This window comes from Natrix helvetica (genome assembly GCF_964273705.1).
Source record: "Natrix helvetica genome assembly, chromosome: 2".
Taxonomy (NCBI): Eukaryota; Metazoa; Chordata; class Lepidosauria; order Squamata; family Natricidae; genus Natrix; species Natrix helvetica.
Genome location: NC_138552.1, coordinates 128,516,312 through 128,543,121, shown reverse-complemented (window position 1 = coordinate 128,543,121; position 26,810 = coordinate 128,516,312). Strand labels below are relative to the sequence as shown.

At 41.5% G+C, this 26,810-nt stretch overlaps 1 protein-coding gene across 3 annotated transcripts in view; it reads left to right on the top strand.

Annotated features, from left to right (window-relative positions):
• Positions 1–26,810, top strand: part of SPRED2 (sprouty related EVH1 domain containing 2) — a 116,343-nt gene that overhangs the window by 82,070 nt on the left and 7,463 nt on the right. For all 3 annotated transcript variants that reach the window (XM_081941888.1, XM_081941889.1, XM_081941890.1), the window contains exons 2-4: positions 4,294–4,471; positions 7,553–7,721; positions 8,540–8,604. In XM_081941888.1, the coding sequence (XP_081798014.1) occupies positions 4,294–4,471; positions 7,553–7,721; positions 8,540–8,604 (412 nt within the window). The remainder of the gene's footprint in view (positions 1–4,293; positions 4,472–7,552; positions 7,722–8,539; positions 8,605–26,810) is intronic.

Genomic DNA, 26,810 nt, shown 5'->3' with positions numbered 1-26,810 from the left:
TGTTCTTACAGAAACTACAGGTAGTCTGAAGATCCATTTAGTCTCCCTTTCCAAGCATCTGTTTTGATAGTCATCATTACATTTGCTGATTGTAGATTGCATAGCCAGCGCACTTTCTCTTATCTCTAAACGGGGGGTGTCAAACTCAATTTCATTGAGGGTTTGTGTTTGACCTCAGGTGGCCAGGGTGGGCGTGGGCAATTCGACGTAACTTGTGTCAAGGGTGCCTGTGGAGGCCCAGATGCTCTGTCAGCAAAAATGTGCTCCTGAGCTCTGTTTTCGGCTGCGATGGCTTCTTGCAACCCTCTGCCAGCAAAAACGGAGCTCTGTTTTCTGAAGAGGGGGTTGGTCCTTTGCTGTTTCCAAGGTGCTTCACAGGCCAGATTTAACACCAGATCTGGCTGACAGGCCTTGAGTCTGACACCCCTGCTCTAAACGGACAATATTCCTGAATTGTGATATTATATTATTGGAGGAGGTTTGTCCACCTTTCTCACAGATCATTTCAGTTGCTCGTTGCTTTTCCAGTTTTCGGAGATCCAAGAGTTCCAGCTTGTGAGCCCTTCAAGATACTGCAGAAACCAAAACCAAGAATGCTAATATTATCTTTATTCTAAGGGTTATGGTAACAGAATATTGCAAGCCAGAAAGCACTCCCCCACTCTCTGACCAGAGAACAACAGAGAATCAATTCTCCCTTAAATGCTTTATCTACCCCATTCCTGCTATGGACTCAGTTTCCTCTTATCAGATCATTATCTAGGCTGCAGCTCTTTCTTCTGTATCTAAAGTTTGTTCTTGCAACCCATTATACAGCTCTCACTTCTCCTCAGTTAAAGGTGATAGATCTGCCTTTGGCTTCATTGCAGATTTTTCCCTTATCACATCCTTACGTATATTAATATTTCTTTAGGATTTTTTAATATTTATAATTGAACTGTGCTTTTGTTATACAATTGCATTTGTTGCATTCAAGCTGACAAAATCAGAAAGCAGCTTCACTTGTCAAGATTTCAACTATACTGAATGTGTTGCCTTTATTTTGACATAAATTTGATAATCCAGTCACAGGGTCTGCTTAACAAAGGGAAGAGCAGGTGATTCTCAAGTTTTCATAAGTAATGCAACTTTACCAGTATCATTTAATTATTATGTCTAGGGTCCTAACTATAAAGTTCTTTTTTAAAAAAGATAATGTAATATGACAAAGGATTTTTATTTTACAAATACATAGGATGTGCATAAAATGGTGCCCTATAGTCTTGAATAGGAATATTCTTTGAGGTTTTCAAAATGCACAATTCAATAAATAGATTGCTTTAGATATCCTCAGTGCTATTTCATGCTAATAGTATATCAGGCTATTTGTGATTTTCTGAAGAAATTATAAACCTTTGATTGTCTCCTAGAGAATATTATAATTATACTTAAGGAATACACAAATAATAACTATAAAAACTGCACACCTGCTCTGCCTCTCATAAGTTTCTAACTAACCTGGCAACATTCAAGCAGTTAAGATTGGGGGGGGGGACATCACGCCTAGAAGATATTAAGTTATAAGCAACTGCAGTCGTTTAGCCACAGTGATAAACCTTAGTACATCTGATCATGGATCTTTCTTCCTTTGGCTTCATTCCAATCTGTAGATCAGGTCAGGATGCTACCATTACTATGAATGGGTCTCTTCAGGGGAGATGGAGAAGATATGATCCTCCTTATCTTATATCCATTATATCAACTTCTTGCAAGTTGCAGCTCACTAGATATTTTTTTCCATTTGCTCTTTAAGACATCCACATCTGTTGAGGATGGATGGATCTATATTAGGTAGAGAAGTTACAACCTATGGTTTTGAAGATAGCGTTGACTATTATCGCATTCATTGGGTTGTTGTCAATGTCCAAGAGTTGGAGTTGCCACAAAACCATGGAGGGAGGAGGCGCACTGTTGGGTGTCAGGTACTGGGTGCTGTAATGAACTCACGCTGGTGGAGGGCCAGGAAGAGAGAGACATGAGAGGCCATTTCCTTTCAGTCACTTGGAAGGATTGAAACAGCATAAAACTTTTTGAAATTAATAATTTTTCACCACTACCCCCCCTTTGAAATAAATAAGGCCTTTGGTCTGAGGGCCATATTAATAAAGGTAAAGGTTCCTCTTGCACATATGTGCGCATCTTTCCCGACTCCAGGGGGCGATACTCATCTCAATTTCAAACCCGAAGAGCCAGCGCTGTCCGAAGACATCTCCGTGGTCATGTGGCTGGCATGACTAAATGCCAAAGGCACATGGAACGCTGTTACCTTCCCACCAAAGTGGTCCCTATTTTTCTACTTGCATTTTTTACGTGCTTTCGAACTGCTAGGTTGGCAGAAACTGGGACAAGTAACGGGAGTTCTCTCTGTTACGCGGCGCTAGGGATTCAAACCGCCAAACTGCCAACCTTTCTGATTGACAAGCTCTGTGTTTTAGCCACTGAGCCACCACATCCCTTAGGCCATATTAATAATACAAGCTAAATTTAAAGAAAGAAAGAAAAGAAACAAGAGGAGGGAAAAGTACAAGGAAAAAGAAAGAAAAGAATATACTAAAGGAAGAGAAAACCCATTGAACTAGGTGGGCTTATTTTAAAGTAAGAGTGCATGGAAATCTCTGCAAGTCTGAGTGGAGTCTGACCTGTCATAAACTGAACAATGTACCTATGTCTAAAACTTTAGGCTAGCACATTCTCAAAGCCCCACAGCTGCAATATCCTGTGAATACTGCTGATTATTGTACATGGCTATTATAAGGGTAAAGTATGAGAAATACTTTTAAGCAATTGAGCTGTGCTATATAAGTACTATTAATAATGCTAATGCTCATCATGTCAGCAAGGAAGCATAATTGTTTTGAAATCATATTTAATCTACATTGTTGTTTTCAATCTCTAAACAGATAAGGTTCACAGTCAATTGTTTACCTAGGTACTGTAAATATTCAGATATTTAGAAAATGATGTTTTATATTAGGGGTGTCAAACTCAATTTCATTGAGGGCTGCGTTTCATTGAGGGCTGCATTGTTTGACCTCAGGGGGCCGAGAAGGACATGGCCAGTTCAATGTCACTCGTGTCCGGGTGCCTAAGGTGGCCTGAGTACTCTGCCAGCGAAAATGGACTTCCAAGCAGCTTGAAAGTTGCATCTGTGAAATTAAGTTGCATTTATTCTAATGCAATCTTTCATTAAGGATTTGATAATGAGTTTATGTGAGTATCCTGTTGGATGTTTTCTTTCTGTAGGGAAAATAGTTTACGTTCTATTATATAAAATAATCGGAAAGAGAGCAAGAGAAAGGGAGATGGCGCTTCCTTAGCCAAGCTACATGATTTGATCTTTTAAGAAAGGAGAATGGACAATAGCCAGCACTTCATTCCTGCTGGAATGTTTGTAGTGTAACAAAAGATTCCTCTGGGTCAGATTGTGATAAATTGTGTAGGATTCAGAACCTGGCTAAATTAAAGGATCCTTCTCTTTTCTCAGTCCTAGGGTTTCTAGAGTAATAGCACTTAGACTTATATACCACTTTACAGCCCTCTCTAAGCAGTTTACAGAGTCAGCATGTTGTCCCCAACAATCTTGCTCCTCGTTTTACCGACCTCGGAAGGATGGAAGGCTGAGTAATGCTGTTTTATTGTACTTGGACACCTTACCCTTCAACTTGCCCTTCTATCCTACCATTCCTCTCCCTCATCTCCAATAACCATATATTTGCAGCTCTGACCTTCCTGTTTCAAGTACCAATAGCTCCATGCAGCCGGAGTCACACAGCAGCTTTGTCTAATGCATTTGTTCTGATGTCAGCTTTTATCGGCAGGAGCCCATAATAAGGCCAGATTGAATCTTTTTGTTTCACAATGAAACATAAACATTGATCTCACTCCGTAGATCGTTAGCTATTCAGCTTCCTCCGCATCCCTGTTTTAAAAAATCATCTGTGTCACTTAGCGTGTGGAATTAAATTTGGTGCCGAATGTAGGTTACCCACCTGCAGAGTGAGATCTACCTTCTCAATGTATGAAGATTTTCCTCGAGGCAGTTTTAGGTCTTCAGCTGGATTGAGCATGAATGACACCTGGAATCTTTCTGTGGTATCACTTTTTAACTGTGATGGCAAATCACATTTTTAATTGAGGTCTACAACCCCAGAAGACTACTGATTTTTTTTTTCCTGTAGCTTTAGATAATTAGATGCTGAAATCTGTGAAATGTACTCTGTGATTTATTCGCCTCCTGTTTTTTGTCTGTTGCAGTGACAGCTATATTGTGCGAGTCAAAGCTGTGGTTATGACCCGAGATGACTCCAGTGGAGGATGGCTGCCCCAAGAAGGAGGTGGCCTTAGTAGGGTTGGTGTCTGCAAGATTCAGTGCACAGAGGCCAATGGAAGGAATGGATTTCTCATCCATGGAGAAAGGCAAAAAGACAAACTGGTAAATTAAATTGATTTGGTATTTATTGTCTTTGGCCCCTTTTCTTCCAAAATGCCCCCCCCCGCCCCAAACTTCCTTAACACTTCCTAAACTCCTGTGTGACACATCTACAAAGCTTCTCTTATTGCAAATCGATGTTATCTATTGTTTTCACAAAGAGCAAGGTGCATATTAATGTTTAAACTCCTTAAACATTTAAAGAGAAAGAGAATGGAAAACAACACATTTTTTCTCCAAAAATTATTAAACAGATTAGAAATGTGTCTTTTAAATAACTAGCAAAGTCAGCCACATTATATGAGATAACTCAAGCTTTTGAAATGGGACTGAATTATTCATACCATTTCATTTGAGATAAAGAGTCCGGAAGAGCAAAAATGTGGTGATGATTTAAACTTAGCTCTTTGCCATGTCTGTGACTTGCTCTGGCCATAGCTTCCTGCTTCTTTGTGGGACAAATTTTTGGAATTCTCTTCTTGCCCACTTTTAATCAGAAGGGGCCCCTGTCCACAAGTTTATTCTATTCTAATCCAAAGATGGGGTAACAAACTAAAGAGATAACAGATACAGGTTTTGTTGCACCTTTAGGTCTTGGATATAATAAATGAGACCTGCAATAAAACATTACAATGTGAAGTCTTCAGAGTCCCAGCCAACTGTGCCTTTCTCAGCAATATTCCATTCCAATTGTAGTCAAATGTGATGCTAGCCAGGAAATACAAGAAAGGGGAGGCAATATTTCTAAGGCAAGAAGAATTGGCAAAGAACAAAAACAAGTTAGTTGTGGGTTGAATTATTATTGTTGGTAAAAGCAGAGTATGAACTACAAGCAGTTTATATATATTTAGATACTTTAAATAAGGTAAGTTAATGCTGTTTAGCAGACAATCACATTCATGAAGAAAATCACTCCATCCCTTTATTTTCATTTTCTGTGGCTACTGAACATTTTCACTCCTACTTGGGTTGCTTTGGGTTTTACCCTCCTCATTAAATCTTTCTGCCTCTTCCCCTTCTTTTAAAGGAAGTTTGCTTCCTCAAATCAAGCTAGCTTTCTGGATGGCCTCTCACAATTGAAGTGATCCCATCAAATGTGGGGCCTGCTTGAGGTTCTAGGTGACTCTAAGTGTGCTTTTGCCTTTATTCTGCACCCCAAATTCTTCAGGTTTGTCACTGAAAGTATGGCCAGGACTTTTTGCAACGTGTGCGAGTATATATATGCACATCCTGTCAACAGAAAGAAAGATGCATGTTAACCAAGTTGCTTACCATTTCTCCAGGGAGTTCTGAATTGCATTTTGCCATTATGATTGGTGGCAATCATAATGAGTAAGAAGTGATGACTCAGCGATTAAAACCCTGAACTTGTCAGCTGGAAAGCTGACAGCCCAGGTTTGAGACCCAAGTGCTGCATGATGGGGTGAGCTCCCGTTACTTGCTCCAGCTTCTGCCAACCTAACAGTTCAGAAGCATGCAAATGCAAGCTGGTAAATAGATACTGCTTTGGTGGGGAAAGTCACTGTGTTTCATATTTTCATGCTGGCCACATGATGGAAAAATCTCTCAGGCAACGCATGCTCCCTTGGCTGGACAGAAGAAACCTTTATAATAAATAATGAATAACTTAATTTACAACTCAATCATAAATGAATAACTTAAAATAATTTATAGGGTTGTTATGTTCAGTACTAGTTATAATTCAGATCTCACTATCCATTTCTTAACCAGTATCGCAAAACATAGATGTTAGCTGTTTCTGGCTGAATAGAGAAAATAGCAAAATTGTTGGTGGGTAGTTCCCACAACCCCCAAAACCATAACTTTTTGGAAACTGTTAAAAATGTGGCTGTTCTACAGTGAGTGGGTAAACCACTGATAAATGGAGGTACTGTTAAAATAAATACAAATGAGATAATGAATCGGTTATTATGGTTTGGTGATACAGATGTTTTTAATGAGCTGGGCTTTACTGATTCAGTGATACTGGTTTAGAGATGTGCTTAGGATCAAAGCACTATAATAAATTAAACTCTAGTATCTTCTAATTAGCATGCCTGTTGGCCTTCTACCAGTGTATTATGATAACTGTAGTCCAAGATGTCCAGAGGATACTAAATTAGACAAAGCTGTAACAGGAAGAGAAAAAGCATAATGATTACATGGTTGATTATGAGATGTGAGTGTTCAGTGTGGTACTAATTGCCCCAAAGAAAAGAATATTTGTAACTCAGGGTTGAACTGTGGAATCCTTGGTATTCTCTGAGCTTAGTTGTTTGCTTGCAGATACATCATCATCAATCAGTCCTAGTGAGTGTGGGGCTTGCTCTCAGTAGGTTGCACTGCCAGTGTTGGTAGGAATATAGTTTTCTCCTTGGTAGTCCCTTGATTAGGGTATTGTTTTCTGCTTGATTGTTTGTCTTGTGTTAATCCCTGCTTATCTGGGTATAAACTTCTGAAGAGGATGTGTTCTAATTTTTTGTTCCTTTTTTAGCCTTTTTATTCTCTCTCTTGAACTGTACTAAATGTGATTTATCTCTACATGTCTGTTTGTCTGAATGCCAGGCTTCCAGGAATTCCCTAGCATTTTGGGATTTGGCTTGGTCTAAATTAATTTCCCAGTTGAAACTGTGGTTGAGTTGTGTTGTGAGATTAAGCAGTTTTCATTATAAAATGGGCAGCAATGACTCCATGGTACTAACTATACAGCAATATAGATTGGATTTCATTTTGCATGAAAAGGAGTAAAGTCATGAATGCTGAAATGGTACAGCATTTATATACACACATATATGAAGAATAAGTTCCTAAAGAAGTTAAACTTGGCCTTGCAGAGATATGAAATATGGTGTGTAATATAAAAGTTTTTGTTCCTGTATCAGCCAAGCAGGAAATGTTTCAAGCATGTTGTCGTGTTATTTAATTTTCCTGATTTCTTGTGTTGAAAGAAGAGTCATACCAAACAACTGCAAAGCAAGCAGATTTATTTATTTTTTTAATGCCTGCAACAGGAAGTAGTAAATTATGCTAATAAACTTGTGTCCTTTGATATCATCACTGCACATCTTTGCATTTTCACCCCAGGTGGTGCTGGAATGCTATGTGAAAAAAGACTTGATCTACACTAAGGCAAATCCTACATTTCACCATTGGAAAGTTGACAACCGAAAATTTGGACTCACTTTTCTAAGCCCTGCTGATGCACGAGCATTTGACAGAGGGGTGAGAAAAGCCATTGAAGATCTCACAGAAGGTACTATACAATATCCTAGCACTTTAATGTGTGTAGCAAAATGGCTGTCTTCTCTATTCTCCACCACCACCACCCATCCCTTTCCCATTTTTTTGTTTTGATTTTGGTGCTAACTTTGAAGACAGAATGTTGCATGTCTTTCACAGAAGCCCCGCTACGTTACTTAGATCAGAGTCTTAACCTTCTGGATTGGCTTTCAGAGAATGTGATCCCATCATTCAGCCAATCATTCAGTCCTCTGTACTATCTAGGAACTGTTATGTTAGAAGGAACTGTAAGGTTAATCCAGAGTGACCAAGTGTCATGTATTTCTCATACTGTGGGTCTTTCTTTTTGTTTTCCATAATTGCTGTTATCTTGAATATACTTTTTTTAAGATTGATGTTAAATTGTAATTATTTATTATTATTTTGTCAACTGATTTGTACCTTGGGCTTTATACAGTTGGAGAGTGGCAAGAGGAAGTCCAAGTCCTAATTCACCTAATTTTTTGTATCATTCTAAAACACTTGATCAGGAATTCACCCCCCAAAATATATACAATATAGATTTGCTTTCGTGAAAATGCAAAAAAAATGGCTTTGTTCTAAAAGAACATTGACCTGGTTTTTAAGCATGAGACCAGGTGCTCTGCTTCATTCCAGCGCAACACTCTGGCTTGTTTGACTTTAGAAATGTGGGCTTAGCAGGTGGCTTATGAGAGGGATGGCTGTATCCAGGACAAATATTTACCCTCTGCTTAATTTTTATAAATAGGATGGGCTGGAATATAATCTTTTATCTAAATGAGCAAAACACATTTTAAAATGTCTTTGCAGGTTCTACAACATCATCTTCCACGATCCACAATGAAACTGAAGTTGGGGATGACGATGTCTTCACTGTATGTACCCTCCATATCAAATTCATGTTTGTGGCTATTGAATGGTTTTTGTCTTTCATGAGAAAGTAGAGTTTAGGGGACTGATTGCCATACACACAAACAGAAGGTTGTTGTAAAGGTGAGAATAAACTCTCCATTAAGCCAAACTGAGCTGTTGATGACAACACGAAGATCACCTCCATTTTGTTTTCTTGAAAATAATATTCCAATGGTTAGGTTGGTACTCTTATAGAATACTGCTTTGATTTCCTAGGCATAGATATCCTGGTGGTGTCCCATCCAAGCACTTATCAGGCTCAGTACTACTTAGGTATTTTGAGGTCAGCTAACTTTGGCTAAATGGTTACATGCAAAATTTACATGTGAGAATATTCATTATTGATGTCTTTATTTTGAACATTTTTTTGCTTTTCTGTAACAAAAATATAAGACAAATTACAAAATAAATATTATGGCATAATTCTATCAGTAAAAAAAAAGTAAAGATAACAAAATGAAAGCTGTCAATATAGTCTCTGGCTTTAAAAATGCCATTCAGTTGATAAATTTATCCTGAGCAGCCATTCTAAACTTCTCACAATTAATTTCCCTAGGAAAAGAGAAAAGTTAACAAATTGGATGGAGATGATAAATGCTGCACTACCACAGGCACCCCTAAGTGGGAATAGCTCTATTGATTCACTCCCTTTCCCCCTTCTTTTTTTGCTTCAAGTGGGAATGCAGCTTCATCTCATAGGTTAATGAATCTTCTAAGACCAACAATCTCTCCAACCTTAGTAAGTGAATAGAAAAATCTAGGATCTTACTTAATGCTTAGGTTCTTTTATCCATTTCAGAAAGTTTTGTGGCAGTAGTTTAGAAATTTCATTTCTTTCCTATGATCAGGTAAGAAAAAGAAGGAAGAGAAGGACATATTAATGGTGTTCCAACTGTAATCTCCAAATGATCTCTTCCAGAAGTTCTGCTAGAGCAGATCTAAACAATCTATCTCAATCAGACCATGACACTCTGAACCATATGCTCAGAGCTTATTCCCCACATCTGTTTTTTGTTTTTGTTTTTCTAAAGTATGCTTTAGCAAAAGGCTGGTGTCTTTAGAAGGTTTACTGCTAGGAGCTTCAAGATGAATCAGGACCTTGCTGTCTTTCAGGAAAACATTTATCATCTCCTTGACCCAATCGCTCAGCTCTGTCCTAGAAGAATTAATAGGTTACGACAGGCATGGTAGACCTTATCATTCCAGGAATTTTGTCCACCTTCTCAAGTTTCACAAACTGAAAAGTAAACTGGCTGGATAGATCCTCGGTGATTATTTCAATAGATTCTGTTTCAGTACTTCATATGATTTATTTACCAGACATTATTTGAAGAGTAGCTTTTAAGACATTCAGACACACTCACCTTTTTATTATGTGTATAACCTGTTTATCATTGAAGGAACAAAAGGGTTCATATATATTCATTCATATATTGGCCTAGACCTACTCACAAAGCTGTTCAGGCTATCAGCATCTCGCCATTTCCTATTAAAGCTAATTCGTACTGTGTGTTGTACTTTTGGCGCAGTTTTTTCTCTGGAATTTGGTCTGTTATTAAGCCTTAGCTCTCGTGACTTAAACTGCATGATGCTTCTCTATTTTCCTCTCTCCCCCCTCCCTTAATTTTTCATAAGTCAAAGTGTTGATGGGATCATCTCTACTGGACTGAAACAGGCATGCAATACTCTTGATTTTTCCATTCAGAAAATTGGCTGATTCTTCCCTGATTGAATGTAGGGAGCATTTGAATGAGTGTAGGGTTAAAGGCATCCCATCAAAACACTCGGACTGAGGGACAGACATCCTCTTGTGGGTCTGGCATAAGGTTTCCTGCTGCAGTTGTGATCAGATCTTCTGTGACAGTTGGCATGTTGTTTTTATCTGTTCTCCAGTCTTATTGTAAGACAAACAACAGCAGGCAGGGTTAAAAGGTGACTTCCTTTCCTCCAGAGCAAAACTATCATTAGCCGCTGCTTCCCAGCTACCTGCCAGAAGTGATTTATAGATTCCATGGGGGAGGAGGGAGGGAAGAAAGGCAGGAAGGGAGGGAGAGAATCACAAAGCTGGAATGGCTTCCTCTTCTACACAATTAGATAGGAGCACAAAGGGAGAGAGGATCCCAATAGATACATACAGCTTTCCACAAATGTTTATCCATAATTACAGTGCTTCAAAATGCCCCAAATACCAGTATTTATTGGTCCTGATATATCCCTGGAAAGAAGCAGATATGTGTTCTTTTCTTTAGCCTCTCTGACATTGAAACTCCACTCCCTCTCTTCCCCTAAAAAGATCTCTGTTGCTCCTTTGGAAGATAAACTTTAATTATGTTTGAGTTCCAAGAGCTTAGATTTTGTCTTCTCTCCCATTTTGTGGCCAAAAGCACACATTGAAATGAAAGGAGCAAAAAATGATTCAGCTATGGCTGAAAAACATGTCCTTGCTTCCTAAGATGAAGCACCACTTTAGGGGACTCTTCTTCCGTGTATTGTTTCCTTAACTCTTAAGGCTCTGGGCTTTTTTTCCCCATATGCTTGAAAATAATTTTCTTCATGCTTCTTATCCTGAACCCTTGCTCTTCTCTAGAGGCAACCTGAGTAAAGTCACTTCTTCAGTTTGTCTTTTGTGAAAGAATACTGGGTTGCCAACAACAAACATGTGCCTTGAGTGCATTCAGGCAACCCACCTTTTAGAAAAAGTTCACCTGCAGAGAAGCAGTACTGAGCCTTGGTGTTTTGCTTTCTTGTAGTACACAGCCTCTCACGGTGCAACTGTTAAGAGAAGCATCTGATGTGAGGTGATAAATATTCAAACTCTTCACTGCTTCAGATTTAAAGATAGTTAACCCCAGGTTACAACTTCTTTTCTCCTGTGTACGTGGGGGTGGGGGAGAACTGATTTTCTTTCAAGGAATTGCAAACAGTGTCATGTGGAAAGCATTGCATCTTTTTACCTTCTAGTCGCAAGCACAAGACAATCCAAGGAACTGGCATAATTGCTAACACCTCTATTGATGATGTGATGTGGCATCAAGTTAGTGTCACTGTTTAGCAACCGCATAGATAGATCTCTCCAGGATGATCTGGCTCTCCTTCAGATTTTCTAATGGGGCACCTATTGCCAGTGCATTTTGAGCTCATCCATCTTGCTGCTTGTTGCCCTCCTTTTCCGTCTATCATTGTCAATATTATGGCTTTCTCCATAATAAGGCAGCTGGGTATTTGAGATAAATTGGATACTATCTGTCCTCCCGCCCACCTCCTCACATCTGCATTTATTTCTGAAATGGGATGAGCCATCCTGAATGGCTTGGTTCAGCTTATCCTTGGTGGGGCAGGGGGGAGAAGCAATATTCTGATGAAGAATAATGTATCTGAGGAATTAACCACTTAATGTTGTATGTAACTAATCGTTATTGCAGCGTGGCACTGGATAGCACATTTTGTCAAAATGATTCCTGCCAAGATAACCATCGGGAAAAGTTAAAAGGTTTATCAAATCATACTGTACATAATGTAGAGATGTTGATTTTGGCAGGTTGAGAGTGGCATTTTGGAACTATGTTGGAACTATGTTGAATGGATAAAACGTTAGATCAGAAAATTAGCACAAAGGATGTACTGTTTTTTCTTTAAGAACCCATTTGAATAGAGACTCCATGATAAAACAAAAGGCCTTTAAAATAAATTTCTGGAACTGTTACATCGAATTTTGGACCATCACTAAAGTTGGGACATTTTATTATCCGAATATAACAATTGTTACTTGAAGTTATGGTTCTTTGGCTCTAATAAGCTCTTGTTCCATAATCTTGATTTCTCCAGACGTGCTGCCATTTGATTTAGCAACCCATTTGTTTATGCTGCAGTGATACTGGAAATAACTGCTAACAAAATTATGGCCAAGCCACAGACCTACATATAGGTTCCAGAGTATGCATTTAAAAATTAGTCTAGGAAATCGTCATCAATTTAGTATGGTTATACACCAGCAATACACTCAGAAATTACCAACAATATTAGAGCCCAGTTCATAAAGCAGAACTTGGCAATTATCCCCCCCCCCCTTTTTTTGTTAAAGACTGTATCTTGTGGTAAGGCAGGGCTGAAGCAAATTCCAGATAAGAGTAGAGCCAAAATGGGTGCCTCCTCTCCACATATTCTCTCACTCTGGCACCTTTGTTTGTTTTTTCTTCTCTCTCAAGAACAAAGATTTGAGTTGAATACTTATAAAGAGCTTATGAATGCGATCAGAGGTTGCCCTTAGTTTCTCCCTTGGCTGAAAGAACACCCCTTCTTCCACCTTTTGTGGCGTTCAAGCATTCTATGTCCTTTACTGTACATGTAGTATTTACTCACTAGGGCAGGTCTTCCTGATTTATTAATACTTTTGAGTTAGTTCTAGTTAATTGCAAATAGTTATAGGCCAACCAGATTGCTTGATAGTTATACTGCTACTAATGAGCCACAGAACGATCTAGCTTTATTTGAACAAAAAAACATTCAGGTTTTTTAATATAGTAGGATAGCATATATGTTGACTGTTCACATTTAATGCAGAAGGAGAAGCCAGACCAAGGAAAACACAAAGCGGTTGCTATTACTGCCTGCCTTGGAATCTATGGCTAAAGTTATGTACTCCCCCATTGGTTTTGACCAGCTTTTTCCAGGGGAATTTGTTTACATTAGCAGTCAGGCCACTTCTGCTTAGAGCATGAATGGTCGAAGCATCATGTTGGGAGTCAATAGGGATGGAAGGGAGTAATGTAAATACATGCGAGATTGGATGTAATTTCAGACATCTTCCTGAATTTAAGCAACCTAGTAAGAATGCTGATTAGACTATAGAAGTCCCACCATGAAGCCAATAGCTTTTCTTTCTACCTGTTGTACTGAGATTCCTGTTACTTCTGAGTGAAGAATTCCTATATTACCTTATTTAATTAATGTATTTAATTCCCCTTTAAAACTTTTTTCAGACAGTGGCCTTCACTAAATTCCATGAATTATTTACTGTATGTTGAAATGTTTTCTTTGGCACTTCCTGAATCTAAGGCTAATCATGTACATTAACTAAACCTGGACACACATGCAAGCTTATACACAAAACCATATGGACTGGGGACAAGGAAGACTTCATTTAGTGAGTGTGGCCTCCTGTTCTGAGGGCTCTTGTGATTGCAATCACTGATTTCTTCACACTCCTTGATTTAAAAGGTGCAGGGGGTTGTTCATTTTTTAAAAAATGAAAATTAGGGTGGTACTTCTTATCTGTCATCTGGATAGAAAATCAGGAGAATTCTACATACATTGTATATAGGTTCACAAAGTAAAAAATGCAAAATAAACGAAATAATCATCAAGGTGTGCAGAAAGTGACAGTTTGGTGCAGTGGTTAAGACTTAAAAGCTAGAAATTGTGAGGCTGTGAATTCTAGTCCCACTTTGGGCATGAAGCTGGCTGGAGACCTTGGACCAGTTCCTTGCTCTCAGCCCATACAGCACTGAGGCAGAGACCGTGGGGCTATCAATGCCTTGATTTACTGTTCGCCATTTCACCCCTGCTTCATTTCTCTGGCATATTCCTGAATGGCTAATGTCATACTGCAGAACTACACTTTGGCTTAGTTTAGGATTTGTCATGCCTTTTGGGTTGGAAGCTTGCACAGATGCATTCTAAAACTCCCCAGAAGCACTGAATGAAGAAGGCACCCAGTTACTAAGAGAAATGAGAGACAGGAAGTTCAATTCTGAGGTAGAAAGACAATGAGGATACTACACAAACGTTGAGTATCAATAAGAATTCCTCCTAAAGTTTAAGGGAATAGGAAAAAAGAAAGTGAGCAACAAAATGCTAGAAGTATATGAGTAATGAAGTTTAATTAAGTAATGAAATTTATCATTATTAAATTGCTTGCTTGAGAATAACCTACTTTATTCTGCATAGTGAAGTTATCTGTGCGTACATGGTAGAGGAACGCTACCTAAATCTGAGAACTGAGGAAATTTAACTTGCAAAACTGTGGTGTTATATTTACATTCCCCCTGCTGTTTGTTTTTTCAGTTGTTTAGATATGTGTGGTTTAATGATCTTTGACCTTTAAATAAGGCATTTTTAAATAAAATATATTTTGTTGTAGGTTGTATTTTTAAGGCACATTAGCCATTCAACTGGCCAGCAAGAAAATGGAATGCAGCACTAGCATAGTTTTTGGTTTGCTGATACAGCACAATTGTTCTTAGGTTATTATGATGCCACTTCTTGAATTACATGTTTACAGGCTATACTTAAACAAATGACGAGAATGCGTTAGAAATGATGACAGCTTTCTGAAAATTGGCTGGCTTGGTGGAAAGGTGACAGTGGTTGGGCCAAAGTGAATTGCACCTTAAATATAAAACATTAACTTAGTTTTCTTTTCTAGCAATCTGATTGTACTCTTCTCTAAGAAATCAGGCTGATTTATACTCTGCAGCAAATTGTAATTCTAGAAGTTGATTGTTCTTTAGTTTGGTTTATGCATTTGTTTTTTTTTTAAAGAAGTCGATTGTCAAAATACAGCAACAAAAGTAATTGTACTGGATCTCTTCAAATATCTTTAACTGGTGCGCTCCCAGTGTTAGAGTTGAGAAAGTTGTAAGTCAGTGTTTTATACAGAGATATAGCCTTGCTAAAATAATCTTGAATTTTTGTTTGACATCAGGGATGCAGTTTAATGTTTTTTGAATCTTAGTTGTGTTAGTGGAAAATTGTCAAAGGCCTACTTTCAGTTCAGAGCACTTCAATAGTTTTCATTATACAAATCTTCAAAAAAAATTCCACATGTACTACTACTTGAGATAGATTGGGGAAAATGTTAGGATAGTCTATAGTAGGGATCCTCAAACTTTTTAAACAGGGGGCCAATTCAAAGTCCCTCAGACTGTTGGGGGGCTGGACCGGGTGGGCGGACATGGCTAGGTGGTCATATGACTGGGTGGGCGTGGCTAGGTCATGTGAATAGGTGGGCGTGGCCAATTTAACAGTCCATTAAACAATGCACGCAAATTAAACTTTAATTTGTTTTGCTTCTGGGGGTGTTTTATTTGCTTTTGTTGCATGTTGCTCTTTTGGTTGACTTTTCTTTTTACTACATCGTTTTTCAGTTGTTTAGGAGTCTATTGGCTCACTTCAGGAAACAGTTTTGCAGCAATTCTTCTCAGCCCCAAGGAACTTACAATCGACAACTGTGTGTGTGTGTGTCTGTCTGTCTGTCTGTCTGACTGTTTATCTCTCTCTTTATCTATCTTCTGGAGGTGGGGGAGATGAAAAATGAGCCCGTTTTTGCCCTTCTGGGGCATCTGTGCACCCCATTTTTCACCTCCCCACCTCCAGAACCATTCTGCAGGCAAAAAATGGGCGGAAATGGCCTGTTTTTTGGGCCAAAAACAGGCCATTTTTGCCCATTTCTTGGTCTCCTGGGGCCGAAGGGTGGCTAGAGCAATGTGGTGGGGCAGCCTTGTGGTCCTGTGCATGCTGGATTAATGGCTTTGGCAGGCTGTATGTGGGCCCCGGGCCATAGTTTGAGGAGCCATGGTCTATAGTGCCAAGCCAAAAAATAAGTATCTTCTGAGATCTTTATTGTATGTATTTTATTTGTAAAAGGATATTTATTATGTAAATGCAACCTGGTTTTTCTATAGTACTAATGCATGCGTCTCAATGAAGATGCTAGTGTGTGTGTGTGAGAGAGAGAGAGAGACAGAGATTGATTGATTGATTGATTGATTGATTTACTAGTGGTGAGGAAGGCAAAGATGACCATCAGATATGGCTAGAAAAGTAAAGCCAAACAACCAAGTTCTCTCTTGCAATGAACCTGAGGGTCTCTATGACATCACATAAGAGACTAATGATCTCCTTTTGCCTCTGTCTCTCTGTTGCCACATTCAGAAATTTCATGTTCTTTCTGGCAAGTTGGGCCAACACCAAATTGCTGTGTTTAAAAATATTCTCAATAGTATATACCAGGCTTGTTTGATCAGTTACATTAATCTCAAACCTTCAATGATTGTATCAGATTTTGAGCCCATTACTTTATGACTCTCACTTATTCTGCTCAGAACAAGCATATTATTTACGGGACATTTGCAGGCAGTCTGAAAATGAGAAAAAAAACATCAAAAAGGAGTGTGGAAACATTGTGCATAAAGAGACAATATAAATATACAGATCCAAAAAAATGGAGGAAGCAAAAAAAAAAACTTCGGAGATGGAGATATGTGAAGTAGTTGCCAAGGGCAAGAAAACTGGACCTGAAATACAGTATCTTTGTAAGATAGATTGTAGGGATGTGAGATATTGCAAAACTTGCTAATATGACATTACTTTTGCTTACAATACGGAGGATTTGTTTAGCATATGTATATTTAGTTTGACCATAGGCCGAGCTAGAATAATGATTTTTCCAGCTGCTTTATATACAGATAATTGCAAGGTCCCATATACAGTATGTGAGTAAGTTCTTCATATTTGGCTCCTGCTTACTAAACCAAGTGTCCTTTGGCTGCATTGTCAGCATAAATAATAAAAAGTGCAAAACCATTTATACATTTTTTTAAAAAAAATATTATTTTCTTTGTCCCTCTCACAGTCAGAACTAAGGAACTATGTTCCTTTCTAGAGATTCCTTCCTGAAGCCTTTGGCCTACATTTGTCTCCCAGAGGAGTGTGAAATATGCTACAACCACATTGCTAAAATGTGCGTGAGAGGGAACAAGAGAAGCTAAGTTTGATTTCACAAATTACAGCCAGTTCAGTTCTTTACACCCACCCAACTAAAAATTTGTAGTTTCGTTCCTAAAAGAACTTTTGATTGCAATATGTCAGAAGTTTAGAAAGGATAGGAGAACCAATTGAAGCTTAGTAGGACTGAATCTACTATGCTGGTTTTTGTAATATTAAAAGCTGCATCATTTCGTTCAAATGGTACAATATCATTGGGAGCCTGCTGACTTGTAAACCAAAGTCTTTATATTCTAAGTGAACCAGATTACTATTCCTTATTCTGTAAGCCATGGACAAAACATGACATTTGAACCCAGCTTCCATTTTCTGTTAATACTGTATCTTAGATACATGTCTTTCTTGGTTGATGAAAGCCTTCAAGAAGGAATCTGGCCATGTGCAAGCAATACTCAATGCTTCCTTGAAAGAGAAGATGGTGCCACCTGCCTTGAAAGAGGCAATAGTGCAATCCTTCTTCAAGAAATTATTGTGTCGGGCCTGGAAGCCATCTTTTGTATTCCGCCCTGCCACATTCAATGCTATGGGAAAATGGGAGGGGGGGTTATATGGAGTATGGGAGATATATAGTCAAAATAGCATTCCTTTCTCGGGAGAGTCAAGGACATCTTGCCTTGCACCTGGAGGGGTATGACTGGGAAACATCTCCAGTTGGGACTGTGCCTAATTGGGCCATGTGATGGACATGACTTGGACTTTCATTTGGGTGGGCAAAAACCTGGAAGCTTTCAGATTCGGGTTTTCACAGATGTGCCAATATGCCATCTCTAATATAATGGAATTTCGAGGAACTTCAAGCCTCAGAGTTTTTGTTCGTTGGGGATGTTACTTGGAACCCTGACAAATTGCTTGGCCAAGCAACGTTAGTTAACTCTCAGCCTATTAAGTGTGCCAGTGACATTCCCTTACTGGGAAGACTTGTTGAGAGGGTTATATGGCAGCATTTGCAGAGAACTCTAGAGCAGGGGTGTCCAAACTTGGGAACTTTAAGACTTGTGGACTTCAACTCCCAGAATTCCCCAGCCAGCCGGCTGGGGAATTCTGGGAGTTGAAGTCCTCAAGTCTTAAAGTTCCCAAGTTTGGACACCCCTGCTCTAGAGGAAATCCACATCAATCACTATTGCAGATGGGGAAGTGTAAGTCCTGGCCTGTTTGATCCCTTGGTGACCTTTACTACAGTATCTGTCTTAATTGTCAACAAGAAGGGGGAGGTACAGTGTGGCAAGTGTTCTTCATGACTGAATGTTTTAGATCAGTGGAGGGGAGGTAAGAAGCTGCTGGTAGAACCAAATCCCAGGTGGGTACATCTCTGAGAAGGCAACATTGGCTCAGGTGTTGGTCACCTCCCACTGATATTACTGCAACATTGGGTTGCTTTTGAAGTTCGCTCAGAAATTCCAGCTAGTTCAGAAGGCAGTGACTTGAGTAGATATGAATGTATTGTGAGTTGACTGTATAGCACTCTGAGAGAGGCACTCCTTACCAATCTCCTTCTGGATGCAACTCAAGGTGCTGGCTGTCACTTTTAAAGTCCTTCATGAATATACGCAGGATCGACTACTTCCAGCTGTTTCTTGAAGGCTGAGCTCTCTGGATCCCATCCCTTGAGGAATGCCATCTCCTGACATGCCAGAGTCAAGCTACTTCTATTGCTGCCCCCCTTCTTTGGAACAATACTTCCCCTACCATCTAATTCTTCTGAATGCAAAGCTGTTTTGGGTTTATTACATCGGTCGCGGGGAGGGGGGGATGCGAGGACAGGAGAAAATCACGAGGTCGGTTGGGAGACCGTGGCTGTTGGCTACGCCCGGTCGTTTGTACCAACCCCCGCAGACTGGGTGGTCAGGAACTACAGGGCCAGGGCATGCGGCTGATGCTGTGCAATGCAAGGTCCGTAACCAACAAGGCCCCCCTCATTAGTGAGTTGATCTCCGAGGGGGAGCTGGACCTTGCAGGGATAACGGAGACCTGGTTGGGCCACGAGGGTGGCTTACCCCTCGTGGAAATGTGCCCACCGGGTTTCCGTGCATTCCATCAGCCCCGGGCCCTGGGTAAGGGTGGCGGGGTGGCGGTAGTTATTCGGGAGAGTCTAGAACCGAGAGAGTTCACTGTTCCTCAGATACCCGGTTGTGAGTCCCTAGGTGTTAAATGGGGCCCAGGGAGGCAGTTGGGCCTGCTGATTGTATACTTGGCTCCTCGCTATACATCAGCGGCCCTGCCCGAGCTCCTCGAGCTGATCTCAGAGACGGCGGTTGAGATCCCCAGGCTTATGGTCATGGGGGACTTCAACCTGCCGTCGACGGGAGCAGCATCCGAGGTGGCTCGGGAGTTCATGGCTTCCATGACAACCATGGGCCTGACCCAACTAATTCAGGGCCCCACACACGAGGGTGGTCACACACTGGACCTTATTTTTGTATCTGAACAGTGGACGAGTGATCTGGGAATAGGGGACCTAGTTATTACTCCTCTGTCATGGTCAGATCACTCATGTCTCCGGCTCGACTTCCCTGTTGCTACCCCTCACCGCGAGGAGGCGGAGCCAGCTCGTCCAAGCTGGTACCGCCCCAAGCACCTGATGGAACCGGAGAGGTTCCAGACGGAGCTTGGGCCGCTACCTGTAGCCCTGACCCGCGCTCGGTCGGAGGACCTAGTGGCCGCCTGGAATATGGCGGCGGCTGGGGCCTTGGACCGGGCTGCGCCTTTGCGACCTCTCCTGCGGCAGCGATCCGCCCGAGCCCCTTGGTATACCGAGGAGCTGAGGGCGATGAAGCGCCATAGGAGACGTCTAGAGAGCAGGTGGAGGTCCTCACGCTCCGAGTCTGATCGAACACAGGTAAGATCCTATTTACGGACCTACCTTGTGGCATTGAGAGCGGCCAAATGTAGACATTGTGCCGCTCTTATTGCGTCTGCGGATAACCGCCCTGCCGCCCTGTTTAGGGTGACCCGCTCCCTCTTATCACAGGGGGCGCGGGTGGCGCCCTTGCAGGGTAGAGCAGAGGAGTTTGGGGAATATCTGCAGGACAAAGTCGCTCAGATCCGGAGCGGATGGGCCCCCTCCAGTGGCCCGGACGAGCCGTCAACAGTGAGTCTTGTAAGACCACTCTGGGAGGAGTTTGACTCTGTTGCCCCCGAGGATTTGGACAGGTTGCGTGGACGGCTGCGGCCCACCACATGTTTAATGGACCCGTGTCCCTCCTGGCTGGTACTGGCATCCTGGGAGGTGACACGAGGCTGGCTTCTGGGCCTGGTGAACGCTTCATTGGGTGAGGGATCCTTACCAACTGCCTTGAAAGAGGTGATGGTGAGGCCCTTATTCAAGAGGCCTTCACTGGACCCAATGGAGCTGGCTAATTATCATCCAGTCTCCAACCTTCCTTTTTTAGCGAAGGTTGTTGAGAATGTGGTGGCGCAGCAATTTCCACGACACCTTGACGAATCCGAATATCTAGACCCACGCCAGTCCGGCTTCCGACCCGGACACAGCACAGAGACAGCCTTGGTCGCGCTGGTTGATGATCTCTGGAGGGCCAGAGATAGAGGTTGCTCCTCTATCCTGGTCCTATTAGATCTCTCAGCGGCTTTTGATACCATCGACCATGGTATCCTATTGCGCCGGCTGGAGGGGATGGGAGTCGGAGGCACCGTTTTACGGTGGTTCGGCTCCTACCTCTCTGACCGGTCGCAATGTGTGTTGACGGGGGGGCAGAGGTCGACCCTGAGGTCACTCACTTGTGGGGTGCCGCAGGGATCGGTCCTTTCGCCCCTCCTGTTCAACGCATATGTGAAGCCGCTGGGGGAGATCATCCGTGGTTTTGGGGTTGAATACCATCTGTACGCTGATGATACACAGCTGTACGTTTCAACCCCAAACCACCCCAGTGAGGCTGTCGAAGTGATGTCCCCGTGTTTGGAAGCCGTCGGGGTCTGGATGGGGGACAACAGACTCAAACTCAACCCCTCCAAGACTGAGTGGCTGTGGCTACCGGTGCCTCGGTTCAGCCAGCTGACTCCATCACTGGCCATAGGGGGCGAACAATTGCCCCCTGTGGAACGGGCGCACAATTTGGGCGTCCTCCTAGATGCCCGGCTGTCAATGGATGACCATGTGGCAGCCGTGGCAAGGGGGGCGTTCCACCAGGTTCGCCTGGTGCGCCAATTGCGCCCCCTCCTGGACCGGGATGCCCTACGCACGGTCACTCATGCACTGGTGACGTCTCGCCTCGACTACTGCAATGCTCTCTACATGGGGCTTCCCTTGGGACGCGCCCGAAGACTGCAGCTAGTCCAGAACGCAGCCGCGCGGGCAGTCATGGGGAGTACCAGGTACTCCCATGTAACACCGCTCCTGCACGAGCTGCACTGGCTGGCTGTGGTCTTTCGGGTGCGTTTCAAGGTTTTGACCACCATCTTTAAAGCGCTCCATGGCATAGGGCCCAGTTACCTGCGGGATCGCGTCCTCCCACATACATCCCAGCGGCCAATTCTCTCTCATAGAGAGGGGCTTCTCCTAGGCAATGCCAGCAGGCGACGCCAAGGAGTAGGGCCTTCTCTGTGATAGGTCCAACCCTCTGGAATGACCTCCCCCCCGACATTAGAACCACCACCGACTTCCGCTCCTTCCGGCAGAAACTAAAGACTCACCTGTTACGACTGGCTGGCCTGGCATAATTTCAACGCCTATCTCCTGGCATTTATATTTTTACTGGTTTTTAAGGGGATTATTTTGTAGGATTATTATTCTGGTTTTTAAGGGGATTATTCGGTAGACTTAATTTTATTGAGTATTGGGATTTTAATGTCTGTATATTTTAATTATTTATTAGCAATACAGTCCTGCACATCTTTTATCCTCCTCTTATCCATCTATTGTATATTTGTATATATATATTGTCCATTTAGTAATTTTATTGTTTTAATTTTGTTCTTTGACATGGACTGTACACCGCCCCGAGTCCCTTTCGGGAGAGGGGGCGGTCTATAAGCGCTAATAAATTGAAATTGAATTGAAATTTAAGGGTTGATATTTTGTTGTTATATTTTTGTATAATGTTTTAATCTTACTGATAAGCTGTCCAGAGTCGGGTATGTGCTCCTTTTGATTAATGGGGAGCTATATAAACATTTTTTTATAAATAAACTGGGCATTTAGTGCTGACTTTTTATAAACTGCTTTTGCAAAATTAGACCCTATGTAATTCATTGCAACCTGTGTCTGTGCAGAAGACCAATGCAAACAAGATGAACGTATGTGTAGAGAAGCTCACTATCTTTTAATGGAGATTGTAATTAAAAGGCTGCTAAATGTGTTGGTACTAATTATTCACAATAGCATTTGCATGCTACTGTTCAGTTGCTAAGGTTTTAAAGATAGAATAGCAAAGGGTTAGGGTTATGTTTGAGTCATAGAAATGGCTGGACATTTTGAACAGCAAAACTGAGTAGTAGTTAGAACTGAAGAAGCATAACCAAGAAAGTCCAGTTGCCTTTTAGAAGAAGCACCTTTGGGGCAAGCATGACCTGGAGAATTGAGAATTTCCATAGACAGCAAAACTGAACTATATACTAACTGAAAACCTGCAGACATACCTCAAGAGCACCTTCATCTCAAATGCAACCAATGTACTTCTACCTGTGCATCCATGTGTCAGGATTTAGTCCTGAGCCAAGAAGTAGCTTGCTTGGATCTCTTCTCTGTCATTTTCTCAAGACAGATAAATGAATGGTAATAATAAAAACTGTGTAAGAAAGTTCTTTGTTTTTCTATGTGACTTTTGGGAGCAGATCTATATTGCCTATAAAAGCTTGATCAGGTTGAAAAAGTCACCCTGCGTCATCTCCTCAAGTTCCAATTTAGTTTGAGCACTGAATTTGGAAATTGTCTTTTAGCCTAGAGCAGCGGTTCTCAACCTGTGGGTCGCAACCCCTTTTGGGGTCGAAGAACCTTTTCACAGGGGTCGCCGAGGAGCCTCCCACAGAGAGTCTGGCAAGAAGCCGGCTCGAAGAGAAGGAGCGGCTCGAGTTCCCCGCACAGCGGAAGGAGAGGGGTGTGTGGGGAGGAAGTAGCAGTCGGAATGGAGGCAAGGAGGGGGAAAAGAGAGACATGCGCAGCACAGAGGACGCTGGGAAAGCAGCTCGCTCCGAGTGATGGAGGTTAATGGGCAGAGCTACAGAAGCCAAGAGGTACCATTTCTGAGGTATAAAACAAGGCGTGGAAAATAAAATAAAGGAACGTGGGATACACGTATGCTGAGATGGGAAACAGTGCTTAACATGGGTAACAATGTTAATAGGCTTTGGCCCCTCTCCTACGGCTCCCTGCTGACCCAATCGCACAATCTGCTCCCCACCCCAAGAAGGCATGAGCCTCTTGCCTGCTTTTGCAATTCTGCATCCTTCGCAGGCAACTCAGTGTCAGGAAGAGCTCCAGCTCATCCCTTGCACGCGCAAGCAAAATACCCTCCTGGGCCAGGATCAAGGCAGAGGGGACAATGACTCTCCTTCCGTTGTCGCCACTGCGCAATGAGGTGAGTAACAGGGTACGCAGTGCAGGAGACTCCTCAGCACCAGACTCAGGTCAGTGCGAGCCATGGTCCCCTTCGTGTTGGCTCAGGAAGGAGGAGATTGGGGAGCAGCAGCAGCAGTTTGTTGGGTGCAGGAAGGGAACAAATTTGAGGGAGAAGGGGGAGAGGGAGAAATAAATGAAAGAGAGCTGAAGGGAGAGAATGAGAGAGGGAAACAAAATGGGGAAAGAAAGGAAGAGAAAAGAAAGAAGGAAGGAAGGAAGAAAAAGAAAGAGAAAGAAAGAAAAAAGAAAGAAAAAAGAAAGAAACTAACTTTCTCAGACCTATGACGAAAGCAATGACAAGCTAGATCTCTCACCAAGAAAACTGCAGTTTTCCAGAAGGCACAAATTGGAAGCAAGTCTGATTTTTTAAAAAGAAAATAACAGAAATGGCAAAAAAATGCATCTGAAAATAAGATTATTTATAATTTTGGATTATATTGTCAAACTCAAAAGAAATCAAAATATATATCCTATTGCTGTTAGCACAATCTTGCCAGCTTCTAATAAATTAGAGTTCACTATGAAAAGATTACAGAGAAGCAATTTCCTACAATTAATAACTTTATTTTGGATTTGCTATTGTATTCAATGAGAAAGAAAGAAAAAAAGAAAGAAAGAGGGAAAGGGAAGGAAAGAGAGAAAGGGAGAGGAAAAATAGAGAAAAACAAATGAGAGGGTGGGGGAGAGAAGAGAGAGAGACCCTATTCTCACAGAAAACACTGAGCCATGAAACCTTGGTAGGCATGTCTGGGGGGGGGGATGTCATGTGACTGGGTGGGAGTGATGTTAAGTTGGCCACATTCACCCAGGTTTTGTGGCTCCCGGTGTTACATAGTAGCAACGAAAATAATTTTATGGTTGGGGGTCACCCCAACATGAGGAACTGTATTAAAGGTCGTGGCATTGGGAAGGTTGAGAACCATTGGCCTAGATAATGAATGACTATCAATACAGCTAAGGATACTTAGAGGAAGGGATCTGCAACTAGTTTTTGAAGTGATTTCTGCCTTCCCTGTCCTATGGGTAGGTTCCCTCCAATGCCATTCAAGCAGAAAATAAACCAATGAAGATTCAAAAGCAAAAATTAATTATAATAATACAAGATTATTCCTCTCTTCCTTAAGCAATCTCGGGATACTCTGATCTGCTTTAGAATGCTGTTTTATTACAACTGGTAGGAAACAAGGACTGGTTCAAAACAGGTATTGTTTCTTTGATTTGGTCTCCTCAAGGCATGCTATGGCCAAACTAGTATGGTTGCAAAATGGAAGGATAGCTTGGGGCAGGAAAAATAACCTCTTGTAAACATGAAGGATACTTTTGAATGCTGGATGGACCTCTTGTTTTTTCTTCTGTTCATACTGGCCGCCACCCAGAGACAGGCTGCTTGAAATTACTAGGTTGCCTGTTGCATTGTCCAAAGACAGTATTATGCATTGGGAGGACCTTTTTTTCATGACCAACTGTACAGAAGAACTTGGAAACCGTGGCTTTCAAGAAGGAGGAGGCAACATTAATTAGCCAAGTGGCTTTTTTTGGCCTCCAGAAACCATAGGGAGCAGGACCGGTGATGAAGAGATATCACTAGGAGGAAGAAGGACAAGCATCTCTTGCCTATTTTTTCTTTTTTCTTTTGTATTGGTCGATTTGTTAAAATGTGGGCTTTCTTTTTGTACAACTTCTTTTATTCTGAAACTTAGCAGTTCAGTGGCATGTTCTCGGGGTAGTCTTGGGAGTTCAAAGGGACAGTTCGGGCCAGCATACAGTCTCTGGATCAAGGTTATGCAGACATGCTCTTCAAAGGCAACAGTAAGGCTAACTGTTGACATCTTAAATGAGCATTGTGGGCCTTTAAATGGATGCTGTGCTAAGACAGTATAGTGTCTTAGCATTATGGGAAGCAAAACTTGAGTGCCTCTGTTGCTTCTTTAAAGGGGAAGAGTCATATTGATGCAGATTTGGGTGTTGTATTAAATGTAAGTCTCTAAAGCATGTGTACCTTTCTCCATTCCTGCCCTCTATCTAAGATTTAATATTAGCATGACAGGTGAAATACCATGTTTGTCTGTAATAGAAGCATTTGAATTAAAAATTTGTGTTAAATTTTGCTCACATGCTCTGCCTTCATGTTTTGCTATTTACAGCTTTTAAAAATTCCTTCCGACTTCAGCTGCGCATTTGTGAGCTTATGCTGATACATTAAAAAGACGGTTATTGCAAGCAGAGATTTCTCAGAGCAGACAGAATGATATTTTAAGAAGTCAGATGGGGTCACTTATTTGCAGTTATGATGTTCATCCACACTTATTTGAGCTGGAATCCATTGCCAAAATAGAATTCAACAGCTGATGCCGCTAAAAGTTTGAAAATATTCTTTCAAAATATGCCAAGCTTTGTATAAAAGCATAGTTACTTTTATTGATCTTAAACAGCCATTTAATCTATCTGTAAAACACTTTAGGTTGTTTCATAAGAATTGGATTGTCTTAACAATGCTCAGCATCAAGAGGTGGTGATGTAGTAGATAGTCCTAGGTGAAGTTAACCCAAACAGTTCATTTTCTGTTCGGATACAGGCCAGAATGTTGGTTTACCTGGAAGGTAACTAGCATGGCGATCTAACATTTGTGCAACAGATGTCAGCCCAGTTTTGCAAGTTAGGATCACAGGGCCCCAGGCGAATTTGTTAAAAGCCTGTCTGGAGGGCCAAAACTGTATATGAGTAGTGAAAGCATATTCTGTGCATCAGATAAGGATTTAAACATGTTTTTAATTCTTTCTCATTTCAGATGTACACATTGTTTATAAAGGGGAT